At 46.4% G+C, this 21,734-nt stretch overlaps 4 protein-coding genes across 4 annotated transcripts; 2 read left to right on the forward strand and 2 right to left on the reverse strand.

Annotated features, from left to right (window-relative positions):
• Positions 1–2,111: 2,111 nt before the first annotated feature.
• On the reverse strand, positions 2,112–3,820 carry H6S33_005455 (uncharacterized protein; the record flags this gene model as incomplete). Its single annotated transcript, XM_044836802.1, has 4 exons — positions 2,112–2,819; positions 2,871–2,973; positions 3,049–3,581; positions 3,641–3,820. The coding sequence occupies 4 exons, from the start codon at positions 3,818–3,820 to the stop codon at positions 2,112–2,114; spliced, it is 1,524 nt and encodes a 507-aa protein (XP_044698764.1).
• Positions 3,821–6,376: 2,556 nt separating this feature from the next.
• H6S33_005456 (uncharacterized protein) lies at positions 6,377–9,716 on the reverse strand (the record flags this gene model as incomplete). Its single annotated transcript, XM_044836804.1, has 7 exons — positions 6,377–6,421; positions 6,492–7,218; positions 7,289–7,481; positions 7,535–7,964; positions 8,087–8,506; positions 8,737–9,098; positions 9,176–9,716. 7 exons carry the CDS (start codon positions 9,714–9,716, stop codon positions 6,377–6,379), a joined length of 2,718 nt encoding a protein of 905 aa, XP_044698765.1.
• Positions 9,717–15,767: 6,051 nt separating this feature from the next.
• H6S33_005457 (uncharacterized protein) lies at positions 15,768–17,032 on the forward strand (the record flags this gene model as incomplete). Its single annotated transcript, XM_044836805.1, has 4 exons — positions 15,768–15,896; positions 16,014–16,233; positions 16,405–16,821; positions 16,887–17,032. 4 exons carry the CDS (start codon positions 15,768–15,770, stop codon positions 17,030–17,032), a joined length of 912 nt encoding a protein of 303 aa, XP_044698766.1.
• A 2,231-nt stretch (positions 17,033–19,263) lies between these two features.
• Positions 19,264–21,089, forward strand: H6S33_005458 (uncharacterized protein; the record flags this gene model as incomplete). Its single annotated transcript, XM_044836806.1, has 5 exons — positions 19,264–19,759; positions 19,857–19,914; positions 19,969–20,428; positions 20,490–20,775; positions 20,842–21,089. The coding sequence occupies 5 exons, from the start codon at positions 19,264–19,266 to the stop codon at positions 21,087–21,089; spliced, it is 1,548 nt and encodes a 515-aa protein (XP_044698767.1).
• Positions 21,090–21,734: the final 645 nt, after the last annotated feature.

The following is a 21,734-nucleotide window of genomic DNA, read 5'->3' on the forward strand; positions in this document are numbered from 1 at the left end:
ATGCCCCTCAGATAATATAATGGTGTTCAACCCAAAATGCCCTTGTGTTGCAAAGTACCCCTCAACTAAGATTCACGACTCATTGAGATTTGAGTTATTGAAATACAATAATGAGTGCACATTGGCTATAGTGCGAAAAGAACGAGATGAAATCACTACCAGAAAACTGTAGGATTTAGTAAAGAATACAATTAAACTTAAACCGGCATTGCATTGCAAAAAGAAAACTGCATTAATAGCAAATTAATGGGAATACCGTAGTGAATCCGTACCCTTAACTTGTGGTATAGGGCTGTTGGCCAGAGGCCCCAGAAACACTTGATATATAGACTATATCACTTACGCCAAATAACACATAATTACTATGGACGTACGTAGAGATAACCCAAAAATGGTGGTAATGTGCACAGAAAATGCTATTTTAATATATGTACAGTTGGGTCGAAAGGTGTACAGAGAGTACTACTTTAATGTCTCACGAAAAGACACCCGCTAAATCCATTGTAAATGAACCACTTGTGTCATTTACCGACGACGTCCCCGGTAAATGAATCAATTGATTCATTTACTCAATTCGCTTTGGTAGGTGCTACGTGAATAGCACGTAATTTTATAATGAAGTATAAGATGGTTTTCATTCATATCTACTGTAAAAACTATTTATAATTACTCCGCTGGGCATAGGTGGCCCAGACGCGCCTTACTAGCCAGTTGGCAGTAGGCGAGGTACACCTATGCCCGCCGGGCATCCAATTACCTTAGTAATCAGTATATTGTACACTTCACCAGGATACCAATAATTGTGGGCGTAGCAGTAGGTAATGCATCAAATGATTCATTTACATTGCTAGTAGAGCGCTTAGTAACCAACATACAAGTATCCTCCTCCAAATCCGCACATAGGCGGATTCCACGTAGCAGCTTATCTTGCAATGTATATGAGGCATACTCGTCAGTGGTGATCCCTATAACCTCCAGAAATCTGGCCCAGCTGCATGTAGGTTCCACTGACTTCTCCTCGGTGACGTTTTTCCTGGTAAGTTGATCTTCTTTCGACTCCAATTACTTTTTTTTTTTTTTTACCAACTTTGGTAAGCTGATGAAGGGCATTTTGGTTCCGGTGGAACTTCATGTATTTCGTGTAGAATGAACGCATCCTTGCAGTCTTTTTTCCATGGACCGAGTGATTTTTTGGGGGGTGGGCTAAAAGACACTTCGCGCCGTTGCAATATTAGAACGATAGAGCCGTATACACTAATAAGTACAAGCACGTCTGCAAGAGCTCCTATTCCCGTGAGAATCACTGAGACCCACGTCCACTCTGTCGTTAAAGTTTCGCCAGATGAGTTGCATACTGTGGCTGTCTGTAGTCCAATTATTAGACTGTGATCTCTGGTCGTTGAGAAAGTAGTCCTGAACGACGATAAATTAGTTTTTGATGCTGAGGATGGTTATGACAATAAAGAAGAAGATGATGATGATTACCTGAATATGAGTGAGGTTGAAGGGATCCTAGTTTTGGCTATTACTTGGATAGTGCCAGGCAGACCGAATTTGTAACCTTTAGACACTGGATCGATACTTGGCGGCAACAGTGTGGCGTTCTTGTTGACTTGTATTAATGATAGATACACAGTTGTACTCGATGATGAAAGGAAAAAGAAAGAGAAGGAGAAGGAGAGCGAGCTGACAGGTAAAGGAAGATGAGAGTGTTAAGTCGGTGCCGCAGCTTAACTTTATAGCATCTCAAAACCAACACATTATGTATGCTTAACCGATTACAACCACGTAGCCGTTGTAACACCTATTCCGCTAACGTTCCTATTTCGGTTCAATAGTAGCATCACTAGCCGCATATGGAAAGTACATGTACTTAGCTGGCTACATAGCGAGTGATACATGATGACGGAGAGCTGCCGTGTCAACCGGTACATATTTACGCATCATGGGCATCATAGATCACATCACCAATGTATAAAGCGTCAATCAAACAGTAAGAAGCAAACTTTTATCCCTTTCCCATTAACTACACTTTCATTACTTTCATCCAATTACCTATTCCCTCCTCTCTTTTTTCGCCCAATACTAAAGACACCTCCTCATCCATCCACTCATGCACCCACTACAACCCCAAACAAGGCCAAAAACTCCACCAAATACTCGGCCAGTCCCTGCACGGCCAACTCATCCGCCATCCCCCACTCGCGTCCCTCACCCCTAAACTTCTCCACAACAGCCACGATATCCGGCCTGCCTGTTGTGGCCTCAAAGCTGATTCTGCTATTCCCTAGCGCGGTCCTAGACCGCTGTACATCCGTCCACAGTTCCGACCACGGCATCCACCCTGACCTAGCACCGGTACATGTCGCAACATGCGCTTTACCAATGCCACCCTCCACTTTACACATACATAACGGACACGCCGTCGGAGCACTCGCAAATACCTTGCCAGAAACATATCCGTCAATTGCGGTATAGAAGACCGCAATGCCGAAGCGTGCAACGAGGCCGTCAATACGGGCCTTTGGAAGTATCTGGCGCCGCGTGTGTCGGTGGTATTCTGCCGTGAACGAGGCAGACAGGTTCTGTTCGCGGTTGAGGATCTTGTTGCGAAAGGCGGTCCATTGGGGATATAGTACGGTGAGGTCCGTGTAGGGGCGCACGTTGGTGAGGAAGGAGAAGTCGTATAAGCCGGTCGCTTTCGCACGGTATGATGTAACCAGGGTGATGCGGTCGGTGGTGCCGCGGGCGCGGAGAGCTAGGTGACGGACGAGGCCGCCTTGAAGGATGGTAGCGAATCCGGCGCTGGGTTGGGAAATCTGTTGGCGTGTTAATAATTTGCGGGGACTATATTGGGGTGCGGTGCTTACGCCTTGGAAGGTACCGTCACCGCGTTGGATCACGGTCTCGCCCCCGATCATATCGGTAGTGTCTGAGAGCATGGCGACACAGACAAACGGATAACTATCGTAGCTATCAATTCACTCCAGACATTAGTATACACGCAGACATAACTAACTCCCTTCTGAATAGTACAAGAAAACTCACTGCCACGGGATGATACTCCCACCGTCTCCGAAAATCTCATCCTCAATCTCCTTCTGCCCCCTCACCGCCACCCCACTCCTCCCCGTCCCGGTCCCCTCTAATGCAAACTTGCCACTAGTCAAGTCCTTGGAAATGGCCTGCAAGCATTCCCCACGCTCCATACCCCGATACTTCTTCATATCAATCTGCACATTCGCATGCCCAATCTCCAGAGTCTCCATAAACACCTCTAGCTCTACACCCGCAGCGTCACTCACCGCCCTCATGACCCTCGGGTGGGTCCAAACATTCCGAAAGAACTTTGAATGGGCGGCCGCGTTACGAATAATTAGCGTGCTGTTGCTATAAATGCTCGCAGTCTTTTCTAAATGGGCAGAGTCGAGGAGAGCCTTCCTTAGCAGCGGAATTGCGGAGGCCGCAAATAGAGGAAATGGGCTTGTGGCGGCGATAGGGGATGCAGAAGTGATAGGGCGTGGGAGTTTAAGGTCTTGAAATGTCAGTCTTTGACAGGGGGGCGAGATTTTAAGGTGCTTCTATGCGAGGAGTTAGATTGAGATGGGTATTTCTCGTATTTGAGGGAGGGAAAACTTACGGCCGGGCAGAATATTGGTTCTGAGTTTTTGGTGTGAGGGGTGCCGACGTTGGAACTCTCTTTGCATTTTCTCCCTACAACCTTTAGGATCAACTTGACTGGCTGGGGTGGGTTGATGGCAGTATCGATATCTCTGCTGACTGGCCCGTTCATTCTCAGAGAGGTATTGACGATATCCATAGTGACTGCAGGGTGTATTGATGCAAGAGATAGTATTGACTTGATAAATCACCTGAGAAGATTGTGGAGAAAGAAACAAATCAGCAGAAGAAACAATCGCGGGAAGGGTTGGTCAACCGCACTGTCGTCAAAAGAAAATTTTCACCACCTTTCGGCTTAGCCATAGCCACCACGACTTGGCCCCGCGGGCGGTAGCGGGCCCGGGGAATGGCACTATACAGTCTTTACCTACATGTATACATGTACATGTACTTTTCACCAAAAGACTACCGTGTTATACGTCCTCTAAGGATTTGCCGCCTACATTGCGCCTATGACTGGCTGGCCTTTACGACTCTTGGGGTATGGCGTTTGGAATGGCTGTTACATAGATGACGTGAGATTTCACATATAGCCTTGGGGTCTTAATATATAGGACGTCATCACTGGTGCAAAGACCAATGTACTTGTACTTGTGATACTATAGGAATCAAGAAGCGCTCTGGGTACTACCGTAACGCAGTAATAAGACATCCTCCTCCTCCATAAATCGAGCCCACAACCCTTGATTTCACCCACAGAAAAGCCCACACACACGAATAAACTCCCCTTCCAAGATCATGTAAACCCGCGATTCTCTTCACCCTCATACGCCCCAAAGAAAAAAGCACGGTGCTCATAGCCCATCACTCGGTCTTGGCAGCCCGCACTTCAACCCTATCCCCACTCCGCCGGTCTTATTTCAGCCCGCCAGTGTGGGGATGAGGAAATGAAGGCATCACCAACTACCTCGCAACCCCACCACGTCTTTTCCTCTCATCCATTATCACCACACCCCATACGTATTATTTATTCTCTCCTACGCGTATCATTTATTCTCTTCCACACCCTGCGCTTAACCAAAAAAAAAAAAAAAAAACTATTCTTTGTCGCATTGTCCTACATGAACTTTAATGACTACCATTTATCTAACCGAGCAGAAACCAGTCGGACTGTTCTGCGCAGACAGAATCAATCTAACTAGAGCACCCATGATGGAGACGAGAAGACCCGCGACACCTCTCGGCTCCAGTTCTCGTCAAGATACCGCACCTGAAACAAAACCGACTCTCCCGAAACTAACTTCACCGCGGCTTGGTGTAACTATCCTTTCCCCGGATTCCGTCGTGTCTCGCGTCGCCCTCTACTACCGAGACCCCTCGAAAAAGTCTCATCTCACCCCGCCAGCCGCCATAGACTGTTTCTCACCATAAGGATACATGCCCGAGTTCTATTTAAGTTTGTAGCCTCCGTCCGTGGTTTCGTTTTCAGCATGATTTTTTTGTTTTTGTTTTTGTTTAATTCATTAATTGTATGCAGACCATAGTCTATGACAATATCACACTACCCCGGAACTTCCCAATCACTTCCTCCGCCTCTCACAGTACGAACCAAGAATAAAACAAAACCCAACTAAACAAAACAAACCCAACTCTCAAACTAATAACTTTTTCAGCATGATTCAGCCCCCGTCCATTTTTTTTTTTTTTTTTTTTTTTTCGCTTCCCGCGACGGCGGGTATTCCAGACAGCACCCGGCCCTAAAGTTGTGGTTACCCTTTTTGATTCTTGTTCCTCGGGGTAGAGTAGTGAGCAGTAGTCTATCTCCATCTCGAGATGAAAAGACCCATTCCCCAATAAACCGGATCACCCAAGAATACTTACCTGGGTACCACGGGTGGTTTAAGAAAAAAAAGTAGCACGAGAGAGAGTCTGTACTGTCAAGGGGAAAGAATGAAACCCGTCCCTCGCAAGGAATCCCACCTAAACTGACGGCCTACTGAGGAACACCCCGAATAGGCCGTATCCCTAGATGATCTAGTCACACTCGGTAGGCTTCATTCTCTTTACTATATTCCATGGAATAACCCTTATTGAAAGGAAGCTCGTCTATGACGGCCCGTAGAAAGTCGATTTCATGGTGGGGGTGCTTCGTTCAATGCCGACAGTTGAGCTTGGTCGAACCTAACCTCTATTTTCAAAACTATAACTAATCTAAATCCATTACTACAGTACCGCCTTGATAAAGGGAATTACAATTACACACATCAATTCCCCCCCCCCCCCCTCTTCTATGATAACTATATTCACATTCTGATATTCCCAGCACTCGCGTCATGAAGCAGCACTCGCAGGCTAATTGAACCAGTTTGTATTTGCGCAGAAAGGCAAGAAAAATAAACAGAAATTTTCAACAATCACCGCTCCAGCTGACCAACTTCGAAATATTGCGCTTTATATTTGCCATAAATATTTTTTCAAATAAAAAACCCAACACCCCCAAGAAAAAAACAAGCAACAATAAATAAAAAAAATGTGTATTCCCCAATTCTAATAACGAATGGACCGAGCATTTACCCCCGGAAATGCTCAAATCATATCACAGACCTTTGTCATGACTCCCATTACAAAGGAAAAGGCGGAAATTAAAAATAAAAAAAAAATTTAACCCCAGTACGCGAAGCCTGCAAAAATAAATATCATTTCGTGAAAAAAATGAAATCATAAACTTTTTCCTGATATCGACTAGAAGTACTACTTAACGCCTTGTGAAGCAGCACATAATGGACGCTCTTCCAAGAAACTATACACGCGATATTAGCAACGGTAACATACTTCATGTAATGATTGAGAAGAGAGAAGCTTTGACTTACCCAAACACAACCAATGAATCGGAACAGTGATAATGCCGCTGTAGCCAAGAGAATGAATCTGAAAAACCACGCTGTTCGAATCTTTGAACTGGAACCCAGCCAATCAAAATTGTCAGAAGTAAAGATAGCAACGACTGCACAATTACTGAAAATCCATGCTGTAATAAGCCTAGTTCTGAAACTCTTGTAAGAATCGTCAAGCGACTTAGTCTCAACCTCCTCTTCGGCGACGAATGGTGCGAGCGCTCGTTTGACTGTTTCCTCAAACGCCTGATCAATATCCGCCTGGGGTTTCTCTGGCTCATCGATGACTTTAGCCTTCCCCTCTGTCTTGGTTTTCGCTGACGGAAGCGCCTCGGCCTTGTCGGATCCTTTAGTACCCCATGAAACGTCGTGCCAATTACAGAAAGCATAAACGTTGAGAATGTTGGTGTAGGAGGACGCCATCAATACGTATTGGGGGAAACTGTGCATCATGTGCCATGGGTCAAGGTACATGAAGGAAGCGACAAAGTAAATTCCGAATGTCGAGGCCAAGGCGAGGATGATGAGCCCAGTGTTGGATGTGAAGAATTTGCCAATGAATTCCGCTACACTCGAGGATTGCAAATCACTCCATCCAGCAGAACCTGAGAATGCCCGAGCAACGAGATAGAACGAGAGAATGAGAATGTAGCACTGCAATACCGAGAAAACGCAAAAGCTGACGATATACGTTTGCTTAGAACTATCAAAATAAGTTATAGTCAGTAAGTATGCTTCTGGCCTAGATCTTCGTAAAGGATAGGGAGACATACCCTTTAGGCCTATTACCAAGCGCAAGAATGAATTGGAGGATTACAAAACATAGATAGAGGTATTTCATCATGCTGTTGAAGATAGGTGTTGGCTTTTCACCGAACGGCCAGGCAACCTTTCCAGCTGCCTTCTCTTCGTCTGTTGGGTCACCAACAAGATCCATGATAACCGAAGTAGTAAGCCAGAAACTCCCTGGTGTAAATGTCAGCATTTGTCGCCTTAGGGGGTGTGCCGCTTTTATGTACCTATACTGAACCAACTCATAAATGTCGCAAAAATATTGTAAATGAGCTGTACATGGAAGAAAAACATTCGAATAATATTATGCGAGCTGGAGTACATCCTCCCAAAGTGCATAAGTGAATAGATACCGGCGGCAAATGAACCGTTTAGCCATCTTCTTCTCTGAGAAATAAATTCTGCTGCGCCTTCCGGAACATCGGTTTCTGCTTTTGAAGCTCTGATGTATGTCAAATGCCATTTTGAGCCCGCCTTGGCAACAAGCTCGAAACATAGGATACGATCCTCTGCCAAAAACATGTTCTTCTTGAAGATATTCATCCCATCAATTCCCTTCTTACCAAATCTGGCGGAGAGCGTGTGGTCACCATGGAAGTACTGTTCCAATGGACGCCCCATAATTGCTCGAAAGCGGTAAGCCGAGAACGCACCAGGCTAAACCCAAGATAAGAGTTAGCCTCTTTGCTTATCTAAGTGAAGGCGGCGGAATATCGAGTGATCTCTCGTGAATTTTACACAACCACCGCCGCGACATAACTCTTCAACGGGGAACTCACCAAAACGCTGACGTAACCAAAAGCCGATTCTAGCGGCTTATCCAAAATATTGGAAATCTTGTATTCAAAATTCTGGGTTGCTACCAGTGGATTAATCAAGTTCTTCCCATTTTTCCCCAACATGGCGTGAATTTCACCACAGGCGCCTCCCAAATTCTTGTCGTTATAAAACGCCTCCCATAGTGCAAGAATACTCTTCGGGCCCGGTTTTGTCCCAGCGTCAAGAAGAATACAGACTTCTGGATTTAGGATACGTCCAAAAGCATTAAACAACCAACGATGAGAATTGATCTTCTTGGTATTTCGCTGCTTAAGACAAAACATAAGCTGAACAGGCGGGAAGGCTTTATCATCTTCGGCACCTGTTGGGCGCATAAGTGTTTGGTGCGCAGTTACAGATATCTGTGTTGTAAATTCAAACTGTGATTCAATTGTTAGCTTGTATTCTCCTAAGCTGATTATGACTGACGGCTGCGTTGTCCAAAACCGGGAGCGGGACTCGGGAAGCGCCAAGGCTTGGCCACAGGATTTAAGATTACAGCCCTTCAGCCGCAGGGGCGAGAGCCATCCCATTCTGTGTAGTGAGAATTGACTTGGGGTAGGGATCATGTAATGAGGTGGGTGTTCATCATTCCATGGCTCAAACTTACAATATGGGCAGTGGTTTCTTTGCCGTCAACGTCCTTCTTCATCACACCATCCTGGAATATACCAACAGTTGCCAGCACATCCAAGGTGTTTTTGTCGCAAGGATCGATTCCGTCAAAAACTAAGCAGACAACAATTTTCTGCCAGGCAGGTCCTCCCTTCCACCAAAACTCGGATTTCTTCAAGTTTACAATGTCGCGAACGTTCTGCATGATGCCGTGTAATGTACGTGCGGTCAAAACTTTGTCTTCATTGTAGTATGTTATGGCGATCAAAAGCTCTGTGTGTCGATTGTACATTCTCGGTCGCAAATCGTAGCCATTCTTTAGTGTAAAGTCGTCGGGATCACAGGTAGCAGCAGTATCTACAGACCCAGTAAACCAAATCAGAAATTCAATTTTTATATAAAGTGTGATAATTTCAGGGGTAATATGTCCATACATCTCATGTGGGTGAATTCTGTAGTTGCTGAGTCCTCTCCAGTGCCAGCCTTATATTTATCTTGAATAGCATTTGAAACTGCAGAAGGAACAGGATATTCAATAGACAAAACCTGGCCCTGCTGCAATTTGACTCTTCGCGTTGCGTATCTCCGCAGTCCGGACGGTGCTTGTCTTCGTCGCCATTCCCCGTCCAAAGAAAGCACACTTTCCCTTCCAGTAGGTCCAGGGCTAGTAGACGAAGAGAGCAATGTCGGTGTCGAGGATTCAGGAGATTGTAGGTAAGGTCCCTGACCGTGGGCGAATTGTGATTGTGGTGTACTCATCCTCTGTAGGTGCTCTGGAGTGGATGAGCGAGAAGACGTCTCGTCGAAGGGACCTTGAAATGGATGCGGTGGTTGCATTGTGTCTGAATAGCCCCCGTTCAAGGGGACTCGCTCGTTAACACCATCGTCTTGGTGTTGGAGCGGGTAATCGTGAAGGGTGTGGGCCTCGGGATAGTCCGCAGGCTGACCGCTGCTATGAAGCCCTTGATAAGACATTCTAGCAAGTGTCTTAAATTATCAACAATGACTGTATTCAAACCCAAAAATATCGTATTTTGTTTTTATGAAATTTCTATAGGCTTCTGTTTGTCGAGAAAGTGCAACGGAAGATTTGATAGATAGAGATTCTAAGAACTCAAGGAGAAGGGTGAAGAGGAGAAGAGGAACACGGGGTTCTGTCCTCACTCCAACTAAATCGAAAAAACGGGGCACAGCTAGGAAGACTAAATTCAGAGAGATGCGGGGGGGTGGAGAATATGTAGGCCGATCACAGATGGTGACAGCACTAGTGGATGGTGGATAGGTCTGAAGGAGGTTGAAAGAATGGACAGAAAAGAACAAGAAGAAGAGAGGAAGAAGAAAGGGAATCTTCAGTGGCCTTCTTCACTGGCCTGTTCTACCTAGTATCTAGCAGGGCCCTTCCTTGCCCGTGCAGTGGCTTTCTATACAGCCTCCTGACCGAACAACACGCTGTTTTCCTTGAATGTTCCATCGCTGTGTGGTGTGTGTCCATTGTCCATGAAAGCTTGATGGATAAATTTAGTTCCATAGACTAAATCTGTCCGCCGCCTTAACCGTTAGAGATTTGCGGGTTCTAGTCAAGTGTCTAACCTCTGCATTCCCGCCGCCGCCGTTGGTTGGCCACGGTGATTTCTTGCCTGGGTAAAGATCAGTTTCTAGGTGCCAGGCTCTTGCATAGACGGCAGGTCCTCTGTCCGTAAACAAACAGACATCATAACCCCACCACAATAACAACAACCCCCTCCACTGCCCCTTCCTTGCTTGCCCCTGTCAATTTTTTGCACACTTCTGCTTTTTTCTATTTTTGCCCCTATGATCGGAGTGTACCAATCTCCATCCTGTCGGGACATGTGCTGTGACTAGAGTACCTAGTCCCCTACCTGAATCGTGACTCGTATTCCTGGCAGTGGATCCCTGGATGCGACCGTTACTTTCTCCCCGATGGAACACCGTACTCTAACCAGGAGCCTCAATCCGGTCTACATACACATAGGTACCTAAGTACCAGAGGACGCGTGTCAGGTTCAACCACTCTCTCTCCGTACTTACTGTTCGGATTCCACCCATGGCCAGCTTTGTGTGTTAGAAGCTCAGTTAGAGCTTCCTCCGAGATGATGCAGACACAAAAAATAACCCCCAAGATCGACAAAGAAGAGCACCAAACACAAAGATATTTCTGGATTGCGCCTTCCGTATTGGCTGGCCAAACATGCACAAAAAATGTTGATCCAGAAGGTACACCGCTGCGGTTGCAGATCTCTGAGAACCACTTGTGGGATGAATGAATACTATTACCCGCCTTCTTCACTCCCCCTCCATCTCAGCCAGAGCCTACAGTGCAATAGCTACGATAGAAGAAGTTGAGGCCCGATGAAAACCCACCTACAAATTGACATTAGCGGCTGCAATTACGCGCGGTAGCTACATAAGTGAATTGCCCCGGCAGATAATCGTTGCTCTCGGCCAAGACAAAGTGCGCAAGATGTCTGTTTCAGCCACATTTTTGCACTTCCGTCATCGCATGCCGATCTCGAGCTTTTCTCAAATCAGATGGTTTAGGACCACCCTGAGACATGCAAAATCGGGCCGAAATGTTCACCGTGAACTCTCGACTCCGATTCATCACCACGACTGTGGCTCATATGCAGAGTTGGACGAAAGTGGTTGTTTATTTTCATCTTGAAGCTGCTTGTTCGTCCACAAGCACCACGGTTTCGCACGTGAAGTGTCTGTGTTTATGTACTCGTTCCGGATGACCCGGGTCAGTAGATGGCTTCTTGCCTGTCTGTTGTTTTCGGGACTCGTCCTGACCCCATGTTCATCTGGAAATTAGAGCATGACCATGGGATAACCTAGAACTCTTCTAAAAATAAATTAACATGAATCGGAAGCTCACTTCGAAGCGATAGAGAATAGATTTTAGGTTAAGCTTGGAATTTCAAATGATTATAAAGCATTTTTGCGGCTTTGACCAATCACGTGCCTGGCCTGAGGATACACCTAACCCTCATTTCGTATTTCACGGCATTCGGGCCATCTGCCCAGCCTCATCAAAAATCAAAGTTATCGAATGACCTATGTAGATACATAGGCTGTGTTTTCCCGCATCCAAGGCCATACAAAGTGCAATACCGGCTGTGGGTTCCTTTACAGGAAAATATCCTGCAAATGCCTCGACAACGTGGCTGGCAAATAGCAGCTATGCAATAACTTACCTAGCTTTGTGTATACTGCAAGGATATAGCTATGAGCTCGACGTATGTAGGTACAAGAGTAGGTACAAGACTACATATATACCTACATACATACGTACGTAGTTTGACGGAAATCACCGATCGATATCTAATATGGACTGAAATCATCAGCACTTTCTTTTGATGAAAGAGGGTTGTTGAAAAAATAATTACTGGATGTCACAAAGGCTTGACATTGATTAACGGTTTCGGTCGGATAGCAATACATAAGACGCAGGGCTGAGGTCGGCCGATGGTTTATGATCATTTAGTCATATCGATTTTCAGGGGGGGTGGATACAATTGGGTAACAGCTTGTGCATAGCCACACTATATATTGACTGTTGATTACTATCATTTTTAAACTCTACTGACTGGGCAAACAGGTCTTGGTCCTTGATGCATTCCAAGAGCTTACCTCAAATACCTATCACCCCACCTTGCGCTGAGCTGAAATATAGGTATTACGGTGAATATAGGTTAACTAATACGGTGCTTTAGCTGAAAATGTAGTCAGACATAAATATTCTGATGATTTTCTATCGTCATCACTATTTAATGTCGCAAAACCATCATGATCAGTGATAGTAAGAGAGAAAGGATACATACGGCGCATCGAAACGGTAAGGTATATTTACATTTTTAGAGAGGAGTTATAATTTTGTTGACGTCGCAATGATAGTTAGGCTTGTTTGATATTGATGGTGATTGACTGTCTTGGTGTGACCTAAATAAAATAACTATAAAGCAGATTTCCGTCTTTCTATTCGCTGTCAAATATTTGGTAGCGGGGTATGAAAGGATAGCTAAAGAGAACTGAATACCTTGCCTTGCACTTTGCATGCACCATCACAATCCTGAGCGCCACTCAATATGAAACAAAACAAACAAACTCCCAGAAATGTCAACATGGAATCCTTACGTTGCCTCATGCTTCCGGTCCATCTCAAGGCATGTGATAATTGATGCACAGATAGCATACCAGCCGTCGAAAAATAAAGCTTATATTTGACTCGCAGATGGCTGGAAAAAAAATATTCATGACGAGTGATGCATTGTGATGCTTGGCTGTGTATTTGGCTAACTAGATGTGCACTTTCGGAATAAGCGCGAGATGCATTATCACAGCGGGGGAGGCTCTTAGGTGAGATCCCCCATTGGGGAAGAGCTGATGAGCGCAGAAAGTCTCTCAGATCGGCCTGGCTCTTGCTGAATGATTTGGGAATCAAGTTTACAAGATATTCACCTGTACCCATGGGCCCGTTGCCTGATTATGAAGTGATCATGGTTCATGGTACCTGTCACGGTAAAACTTTAATTGTGACCATTGGTCCAGACGATGTACCGGCCCGCTTGGGACTTATTGTGGTTTTAGGGGTTAAAAAATCATTTCTTCCAAGGATTACCTACCATCTTTAGGTGGATAAATTACCCTAGCCCTGAAATTTTGGTTAACTGAAATGCATGCAATATTTTGATTGGCAGCGGCCAACCGGTAGACCTAAAATGTCTAGATCTATAGTACATACGTACCTATCACAACCTTAGGAAATATACTGGAACAGACAGTTTTTAGTCCCGGTAACTGCCTGTTTAAAAAAATACTCTACTACACTACCTCCGGGGTGGAACAACATCCGCAATTTACTACGGAGGAGCCCGAGCTCGTATATACAATAAGGAAAGTAAGTGCACAGTAGACCCACGGCGACCGGCACCATAGTTTACCCTTTAAAGAAAAAGGAAAAAATATCAATAATCAGCCGCGGTGGCCTAGTCCGCGGACAGGTTGCGGAATGCTACGGCGGCCGATTATCCGGACCCGAGGATTCCGGAGATGGGCTCGTGCTCCCAGGGGACAACGGATATGCTCTTTTAGTTTACCGGTGGTTTTTGAGTTCTATTTTTTGTTGGAATGTGCGATCTGCGGTCTGGCCCTCAATTTCGACCTGATTTTTTTTTGAGATATCTTCATGAGTTATCACTCGGTTGATGAATTGGGGAATGCGGAAAAGGAAATGAATTTTTTCGGTAAGCGTACATGCGTAGGGTGTAGTTTGTGTGAGAGTGAATATACTTATTTTAGAATTTTTATAGGATTTGAAGTATCTTCGCGATTACCATGGAGTATATAAATGCGGTTATGCGGGTTCCGCGGCCACGTATGTACATTACTGTGTTCGTGCTATTTATCAATGTATCATTGACGCATAACTAAACCTCAAATCATAGAGATATGCAGAAAGTTTCGATCCGTTATATATACAGGTTATGACATAACTATATCACTAGGCCATCAAATCTCTTAAAATACCCGTCTACATAATTATATAAAACGTCGAGGTTGAATATAAACTGACCCGATCGTAGACAAAGCGCAGTACAAGCGCTCAAACGCGCTGAAGAAATCTTAGTATCGAGGATGAACCAACTGGTCGTCTCTTTCGTAGGTAGTAACCAAGTCTTGCCCGAATTCCCCGAATTCCCCGAATTCCCCGAACTCTCCGTTAGCCGCGCGCGCGCAAAGGACCCACCATCATTGGATAGTGCTACCTTTGAAAGCCATTTCAAAGCACTGGACCTGTACTAATATCTGAGAACTCATGACTTGGGGTCAGCTATGGATTGCACTGCATGGCCGTTACTGTCAACTATGTACATAGTGACTCGAGCTCGTTTTGTAATTGAGGATTGCCGTTTTTGTTACAGTGGTAGATAGGTACGTCTTAGTACTACACATTATATCAGGCCTCATAAAACCAACACCGTCGTAATTCCTTCCTCTGTTTTCAAAGTAAGAAAAGGACCAATTAACCAAAAACCTTTATCAGTTCTGGCCTTGGCGTCTGTCTGGCTAGTAGCAGAGAGCGGTCAAAATATGTAAACCAGTCTTGGCAAAGTCTTTCTTGCAGTTTCCGGCCCTTTCCACCTCTTTAAAACCCTATAGTGCTGCTGTTCTCGGGGCTAGTCGCCAACTAGGGCTACCCTATCATGCTCAGCATCATGAATCATCTCTCTATGCAGCACAATCCGTATAGTCCTTAAGCTTGCAGTCCGCCCACTATTTGAACGGTCCGCCCGCTTGGTTGAGGGACTGTAATCCGTCCTTTTCTAGACTACCGAGTTTAACATAGTTGGCCTGGACGGTGGTTGCAGTAGGACCGAATCGCTGGCGGTGTTGAGTTTGTCGAAGTCTTATCCTTTATCTTCCTCGAGTTTCTGTAAAAAATGATCCGTCCTATTATAATTACCTATCGAGCCTTCCTACAAGAGTGATAATTAATGAATTATCAATCATTCCTACAAGAATGGATTGTATTGCTGCATGTAGGCGGTACGTACCTGAGTAGGGCCTGATCTATAAGATTGAGGCATAATATTTGGGAGTCGCAGAGCTTGCGCTCGAGATAGGTAAGTATCTTCATTCTTAAATACGGCTATGTGTGCTGTCCAGTGTAGTTCTGTTCGCGGGTGGTAGGTGTTTGTGGGATATAACGAGTAAGTAGGTAGAACATTGAGCAGCTTGCTGCTAAGTAGGGGATGGGTACGAGACTAGTAGAACATTGCAGTGGGTTAGGGCTTGCTCACCACCCATGACTCGGGCATTCCCCCGACTTACCCGGCTGCTGACTACACCACACGCATCCTAACCAATCACGGCCCCGGCAAAACCAATCTCGAAACCCGAAACGCCGCACACCTTATCCCCGCGATACAACCACCCCCGACACCCCTCCATCTCCGCCCACTCAAGCACCGCCCACCTCCCCCGCCGCCCTCATATACATACATAATGGCATTCAGACTACCTCTCCGACGGCTGCTGCTGGGCAGCACCGCCTCGCTGCGCAATCCCGTCCTGGTGCCCGTCAAGCGGGGCATCACCTCGTCGGCCGTGAGGAAGAGCGATTCATTGAACGTGGTGAGTACCTAGCCGCCTCTCCCGCCTCCTCTTGCCTCCGGAACGGAAAAGGGCGTGAAATAAGGTTCAAGGAGAAAGCTCAATTGGTTGACCAAGGCCCTCGCGAGGATGATGTAGCACCGCGACACGCCGGAAAATAACCCGAGCATCCCGTTCAAGTTCAACGAGCAGAACCTGAAGCTCGTCGATGAGATCCTCAAGCGCTACCCGCCCCAGTACAAGAAGGCAGCTGTTATGCCTATTCTTGATCTCGGACAGAGGCAGCATGGGTTTGCGTCTATCAGTGTGATGAATGAGGTGGCGAGGATATGTGAGATGCCGCCCATGAGGGTTTATGGTACGTCTCTCCATATATATACATAATTAAGCTGGGTCGGCACATGTGTGGAGGCCGAACAGGAGGGCGGCGGTATGCCGGAGCGATTTCGGAGGCATCAATTGATCTCGGGGGCAAACGTCATGGTTTTTTCTTCTTGTTTGAGCTGACAATCTGCTTGGGATGCTATAGAGGTCGCAACCTTCTACACCATGTACAACCGCAACCCCATGGGCAAATACCATATCCAGGTGTGCACCACCACCCCCTGCATGCTCTGCAACTCCGACTCCGTCCTCGAGGCCGTCGAGAAGCACCTCGGTATCAAGCCCGGCCACTCCACCGCCGATGGCGTCTTCACCGTCACCGAGGTGGAGTGTCTCGGCGCCTGTGTCAACGCACCCATGGTCCAGATCAACGACGACTACTACGAGGATCTCACCGCCGAGAGCGTCGTCCAGCTCCTGGACGCTCTGAAAGCTACGGCCGACCAGATGCCGGCTCAGGCGCACACTTGGGATAACCCGGCGCCCACCGGGTCGACGAGTGGGTCGGGGACCGGGGCGTTGACGGGTAAGGACAAGGGTGTCAAGTCTGGATCCGCACTTGGTGAGTTATAAGCTTCCATGATCTGATCCCTAACTGGCCATATGTACTGATAGAAATCTATGTAGGAACCGCAAAGGGACGGAAAGTCGGCGGTGTTACGGTCCCGCCTGCTGGCCCGATGAGTGGAAGGGATACTTGCGAGAACTCGGCGGGGTTGACTAATTTGACGGGCAAGAAATGGAGTACTGAGGTTTTCAGGAAGGATCTGTAAATGGGGTGTTTGGGCTGTTGGTTGCAATGTTGTAGATAAAACTATATTAGTGCAGAAGCATGGAGATTAAGACTAGCAGGGGAGTTGCATCTGTTATACCTACCAGTCAAGTAATCATTGCTGTGTTGTGTGCTCACAGGAAGCTTGGGATATCCAATCTATGGCACTAGCTAGAGATGTATGTATTGTAGATACAGCAGAGTCTAGTGTTTCCTACTGTAGCTGCTCGCCTGTAGGAGGGCAGGGTACAAGCCTTATTTCCCTACGTCGCGAGCACACGGGTAACCGAGCAGAGGAACCTCGACCACGCAACTGCAGCCAAGAAATATCCGTACTCGTATTTTCCTGACGTTTGTGGACGCGACTGATATTGCATGCCATACAAAAATACGCCAAGCTCATGATTTTGGGTGTATGCAATAATGGCCCAGTTCAAAAACGTCAGGAAGATACTAGTATGTGAACTCCTGATGCTCTACTTGGTTACTCTTTTTGGTGATGTTGCCGTAATATTCATTAGCCGAGAAGGGACAGCGACTCCTACTGATGTATGGATCCAAAACCACATCGCTACGGTACTGGGTGCCTAACCCTCTCTCCAGCCTGATCCCCTAGATACACCAGCATGAGGCGAAAACATCCAAACAAGAAATTGTATCCAGTTTGCGTAGAGCACTGGTACTCCATATACACCCTGTCAGTATTCAAAACCAGCTATCGCAGGGATATTTCTCCTAGGCGACGGGTGTTGCCGTAGCTACAACGCGGGAATTAAGTTTCAGCCTCTGAATGTAGCACATACTAGCAGAACTAGGTAGTAGAGCAAGCAGTACTTGAGCTCTACCCGCCTCATGTATCGGTACTTTTGCATAACGCGATCCCGATGTCAGAGAGGATATGGTCGCGTGCCTACAATACTACTTCTTGTATGTATGTCATGCCATGTAGACATGTAGGAAGAGTACTCCGGGTACGGTACACAAGGAAGCCACAGTGCGGATTTTACCCAGAGTAGAGTACTGGTGGTACTACCTACTCACTACTACTACTGCCACTGCCATTGATACTATCAAAATAGCTGGTACACACAATGTTTGGAAATTGATACCTACCTGGCCCTTGCTCTGAACATGCACCAAAGAGATCGTGAACAACATGTCATCACACATAAGTACCTACTCAAACTCGCACATCCCAGTGCCCTTGTTATCATGTAGATTTCCTTTGACCCCTCTTCCCCGCCTCACCACATCACATCTTACGGGGCTCTCACCTACCTAGCTGGATTTCTCCTTAGATACCGAGGCAAGATCGAATCATCTTCCATCCCTCTCCCTCGAGCTCTTTAACACTTATCTTTCTATCTTTCTCTTGATATTCTAAGCACCGCTGCATTCTATTGCTATCCAGTTGGCTTATTCATTCACTCCCATACATTTCAGGATTACTCAACTTCTCGCCCCAACCCAACCCCGGCGGTTTTCTTATCACGAACGTCTCTCTTCTCTGACTTCTTTGTTCGCTATTCGGCTCGGAGATCTGGTTCCCGGTTTTACCTTGCCTACAGATTAGTTAAGCTACATACATACAATTTTTATTTGCCCACCCAATAACTACACCTTGTAGGTAGGTTGTTGCTTTCCTTTCCGGCCACGTCGAGTTGTTGTTTGCCTGCCCCGAACAAAGCTTTGCCGGATTTAACATCCTATCTCCTCCCGGGCCTCTGATTCGCTAATCTGTTTTTCCCGGAAGGCCCAGTTCCCGAAGTTGACTCTACCTACTACATAGTACCTAGTGAGGGGAAAAACACTGGACGTCATAAGCTATCATCTTCTAGCTTCATCCAGTTGTTTGTAGCAAGCTAGTTTGTGAGTAAATCTTTTTTTTTGAAAAAACAAGTAGAAAAACGGTACGAAGAGCCATTCTGTTTGGTTATGTTTTGGACAAGACAAAGGCTTTCCATGGAACGGGGGGATTTATTCCATCGGGGTTATCCGTCGGTCATTCCTCTTCGGACCAAAAAAAAAAGTGCTGAAATAATGCTTGTCATGGATCAAGAATCTCTCCAGGTTCTTGCTTACAGCACTTCACCTTCTGCATATTCTGGGATTCATGCCCCCCATATTCGAATTAGTAACCCTCAAGCTGACTTTCTTTCTCGGTCCGATCAGTTGTGCGTGCTTAGTTAGTGGCACCACCACCACCCACTACCAGCTCCGACTCCCCCAGCCATGCGTCATAATTTGAAATCGCAGAATCCCATTCAGTTATTGTCTACTCTTCCCAATCCATATCAAGCTCCGCCGGCAGCAGCACCATCACCATATTATGCCCCCTCCGTTCCCTCTGCCGGCGAATTTACCCCCTCTTCCTCTTCCAATGTCACCACCACACTCCCACCATCATCACTACCATCACCACCAGCACATCCCGTCGAATCAGTAGTGCTCCTCATGCTACTCCTCACTCGTAGGTGGTTCGGAGCGTATTTCTCGCTCGGGTCCGTGGGCTGGCTGTGGCACCAGAACATTGTCAATAGGGAGTCGCCAGATAGCTGGAGCGCGGGTGAATATGCGGGCGCGGACAAGGCGCTGAATGGGTGGGATGCGGCCATCTGTAAGGGCGTGGGCCTGTGTAGGAATAAGTTTGGCTCGAACTTGCATGTGGAGAAGGAGGAGATGCGGAAGGGGGAGATGGAGAGTACGCCGGATTTTGTGCTGGATTATGGTGAGTTTCTCTTTTCTGTGTTTCGTGGTGGTGGTGGGAGCTGGTGGCTAGGGTAGATGGTAGGTGGTAGATGGAGTGCTAATTTTGGGGGGTAAAGCTCCGTATGTGTACCTTTATAGCCAAGAGAGGTTTTTGCCGGGCGATATTGGCGAACAGTATGTCGTCCTCATATGTGCATGTCCTATGTTCCTATCACTGATTTTGTGCAGCCTCCGACACACCATTCCTTATCTCAACTACTCCCCCATCACATCTTACAACAATCACCAATCTCTTAAAAACCTCGCGGAACTAAATCAATTCGGAACCAACGTCTACCTAACCTCCGACGACGACCCCGAACATCCCCCAGAATGGCTCCGTGGCGACCGCAATAAACCGATATCCCCGGGAAGCGACGACGACGACGATCTACTAGGGATGAGCGCAGCGCCGGGAATCATCATATGGGTCGAAAAGGGAGAAGGTATTGTCGACGCATTTTATTTCTACTTCTATAGCTTCAATCTCGGGAACAAGGTGGCGGGTTGGAGATTCGGAAACCATGTAGGCGATTGGGAACATAATGCCGTGAGGTTTGTGAATGGGCAGCCGGAATCGATGTTTTATAGCGAGCACAGCGGCGGCGCTGCATACGAGTACCAAGCTGTCGAGAAAATCGGTTTAAGGGTTTGTTCTAGCCTTCCCGGGTATGTTGCGGGTGCGGTCGCTGATATTTGTGGGAAAATAGCCGGTATCGTATTCTGCGCGAGGATCGCATGCGAATTACGCAAGGCCTGGGGTGCATTATTACGCCATCCCGTTCCATCTCCTTGCCGATGTCACGGATAAGGGTACTCTGTGGGATGTGACGAAGAATTCGTATATCTATAAGTGGAACATGACGAGCGATATCTTGACGCCGAGTAGGGAGACGCCGTTGGCGCCGGTAGAGTGGTTCCACTTTGAAGGGAGGTGGGGGGATCGGTTTTATCCGTTGAGTGATCGGAGGCAGTATAGAGTTGCGGGACAGTATCGTAGGTTTTATCCTCCTCTTCTGTTTGCGTTCGCGTATGCTAAATATTTCTTTTTCGATACTGCAGACTACGTCAATGGCCCTACAGGACCTAAATTCAAGAATCTCGACCGCAAGGAGGTCTGCCAGAATGAAGGCATCTGCGTTGTCCAGCCAAGCTTAACCCTGAAGTTAGAGGGCGTCAACGGGGGTAAATGGGACGAAGAGGATATCCCATGGCCAGGCGATTCGAAAGAAGAGACGGACGTTGAAGGCGCCGACGGGTATGATTTTGGGGGCGACTATGCCGGTGAAGCTGGTGCCGAGATAGATTGATATTGGGGAGTAACGATTCGTACTTGCTTTTTGTTTTGGGTCTGGTGTTAGAGTTAACCGGTGTTTTTCCTTTTGCATATTTGGCGGTTTTTTCTTTTTCTTTTTCTTCTTTTTTTTTTTCTTTCTCTTTGTTTATTCGGGAGTGCCTTCTCTCTCCTTTTCCCCTTTCTTCCTTTCTTCCTTTCATTATGATTTACAATCGCATAAGTTTACGGAGCATACGGGGTCTTTAAAACGGCTCTGGCGTCTAGGCTTTTCTTTATTTTATTTTTCTTTTCACCACAGATTTCGGCCGACTTGGAGCATAGGAGTGTTTCTTTTTCTTTTATTTTTCTTTTCTACTCGGTTTACTTTGGGCTTTAAATTTGCCTAAGAGGCTTGATGTATTATATGTATACCAAATTGTTCATGAGATATTCTGGAAATTGCAGTATTTCAATGTCCAAACATAGTGGAGCTAGAGCAGCAAGAGGACCCGAAAAGCTCAACACACTGTGTTGAATTATTTGTATTCATGTAATATAATTTGATGGTCTATCAGGTTCAAATTTCGAAAATGTTTCAAATACAAGTATTAGATGATCACCGAGTGATTGTTTGTGAATCAGTGTAAAGAGTATAATTTGATTTATGTCGAATACTCAG

Source organism: Morchella sextelata, assembly GCF_020137385.1.
Source record: "Morchella sextelata strain SCLS chromosome Unknown scls_2, whole genome shotgun sequence".
NCBI classification, from domain to species: domain Eukaryota; kingdom Fungi; phylum Ascomycota; class Pezizomycetes; order Pezizales; family Morchellaceae; genus Morchella; species Morchella sextelata.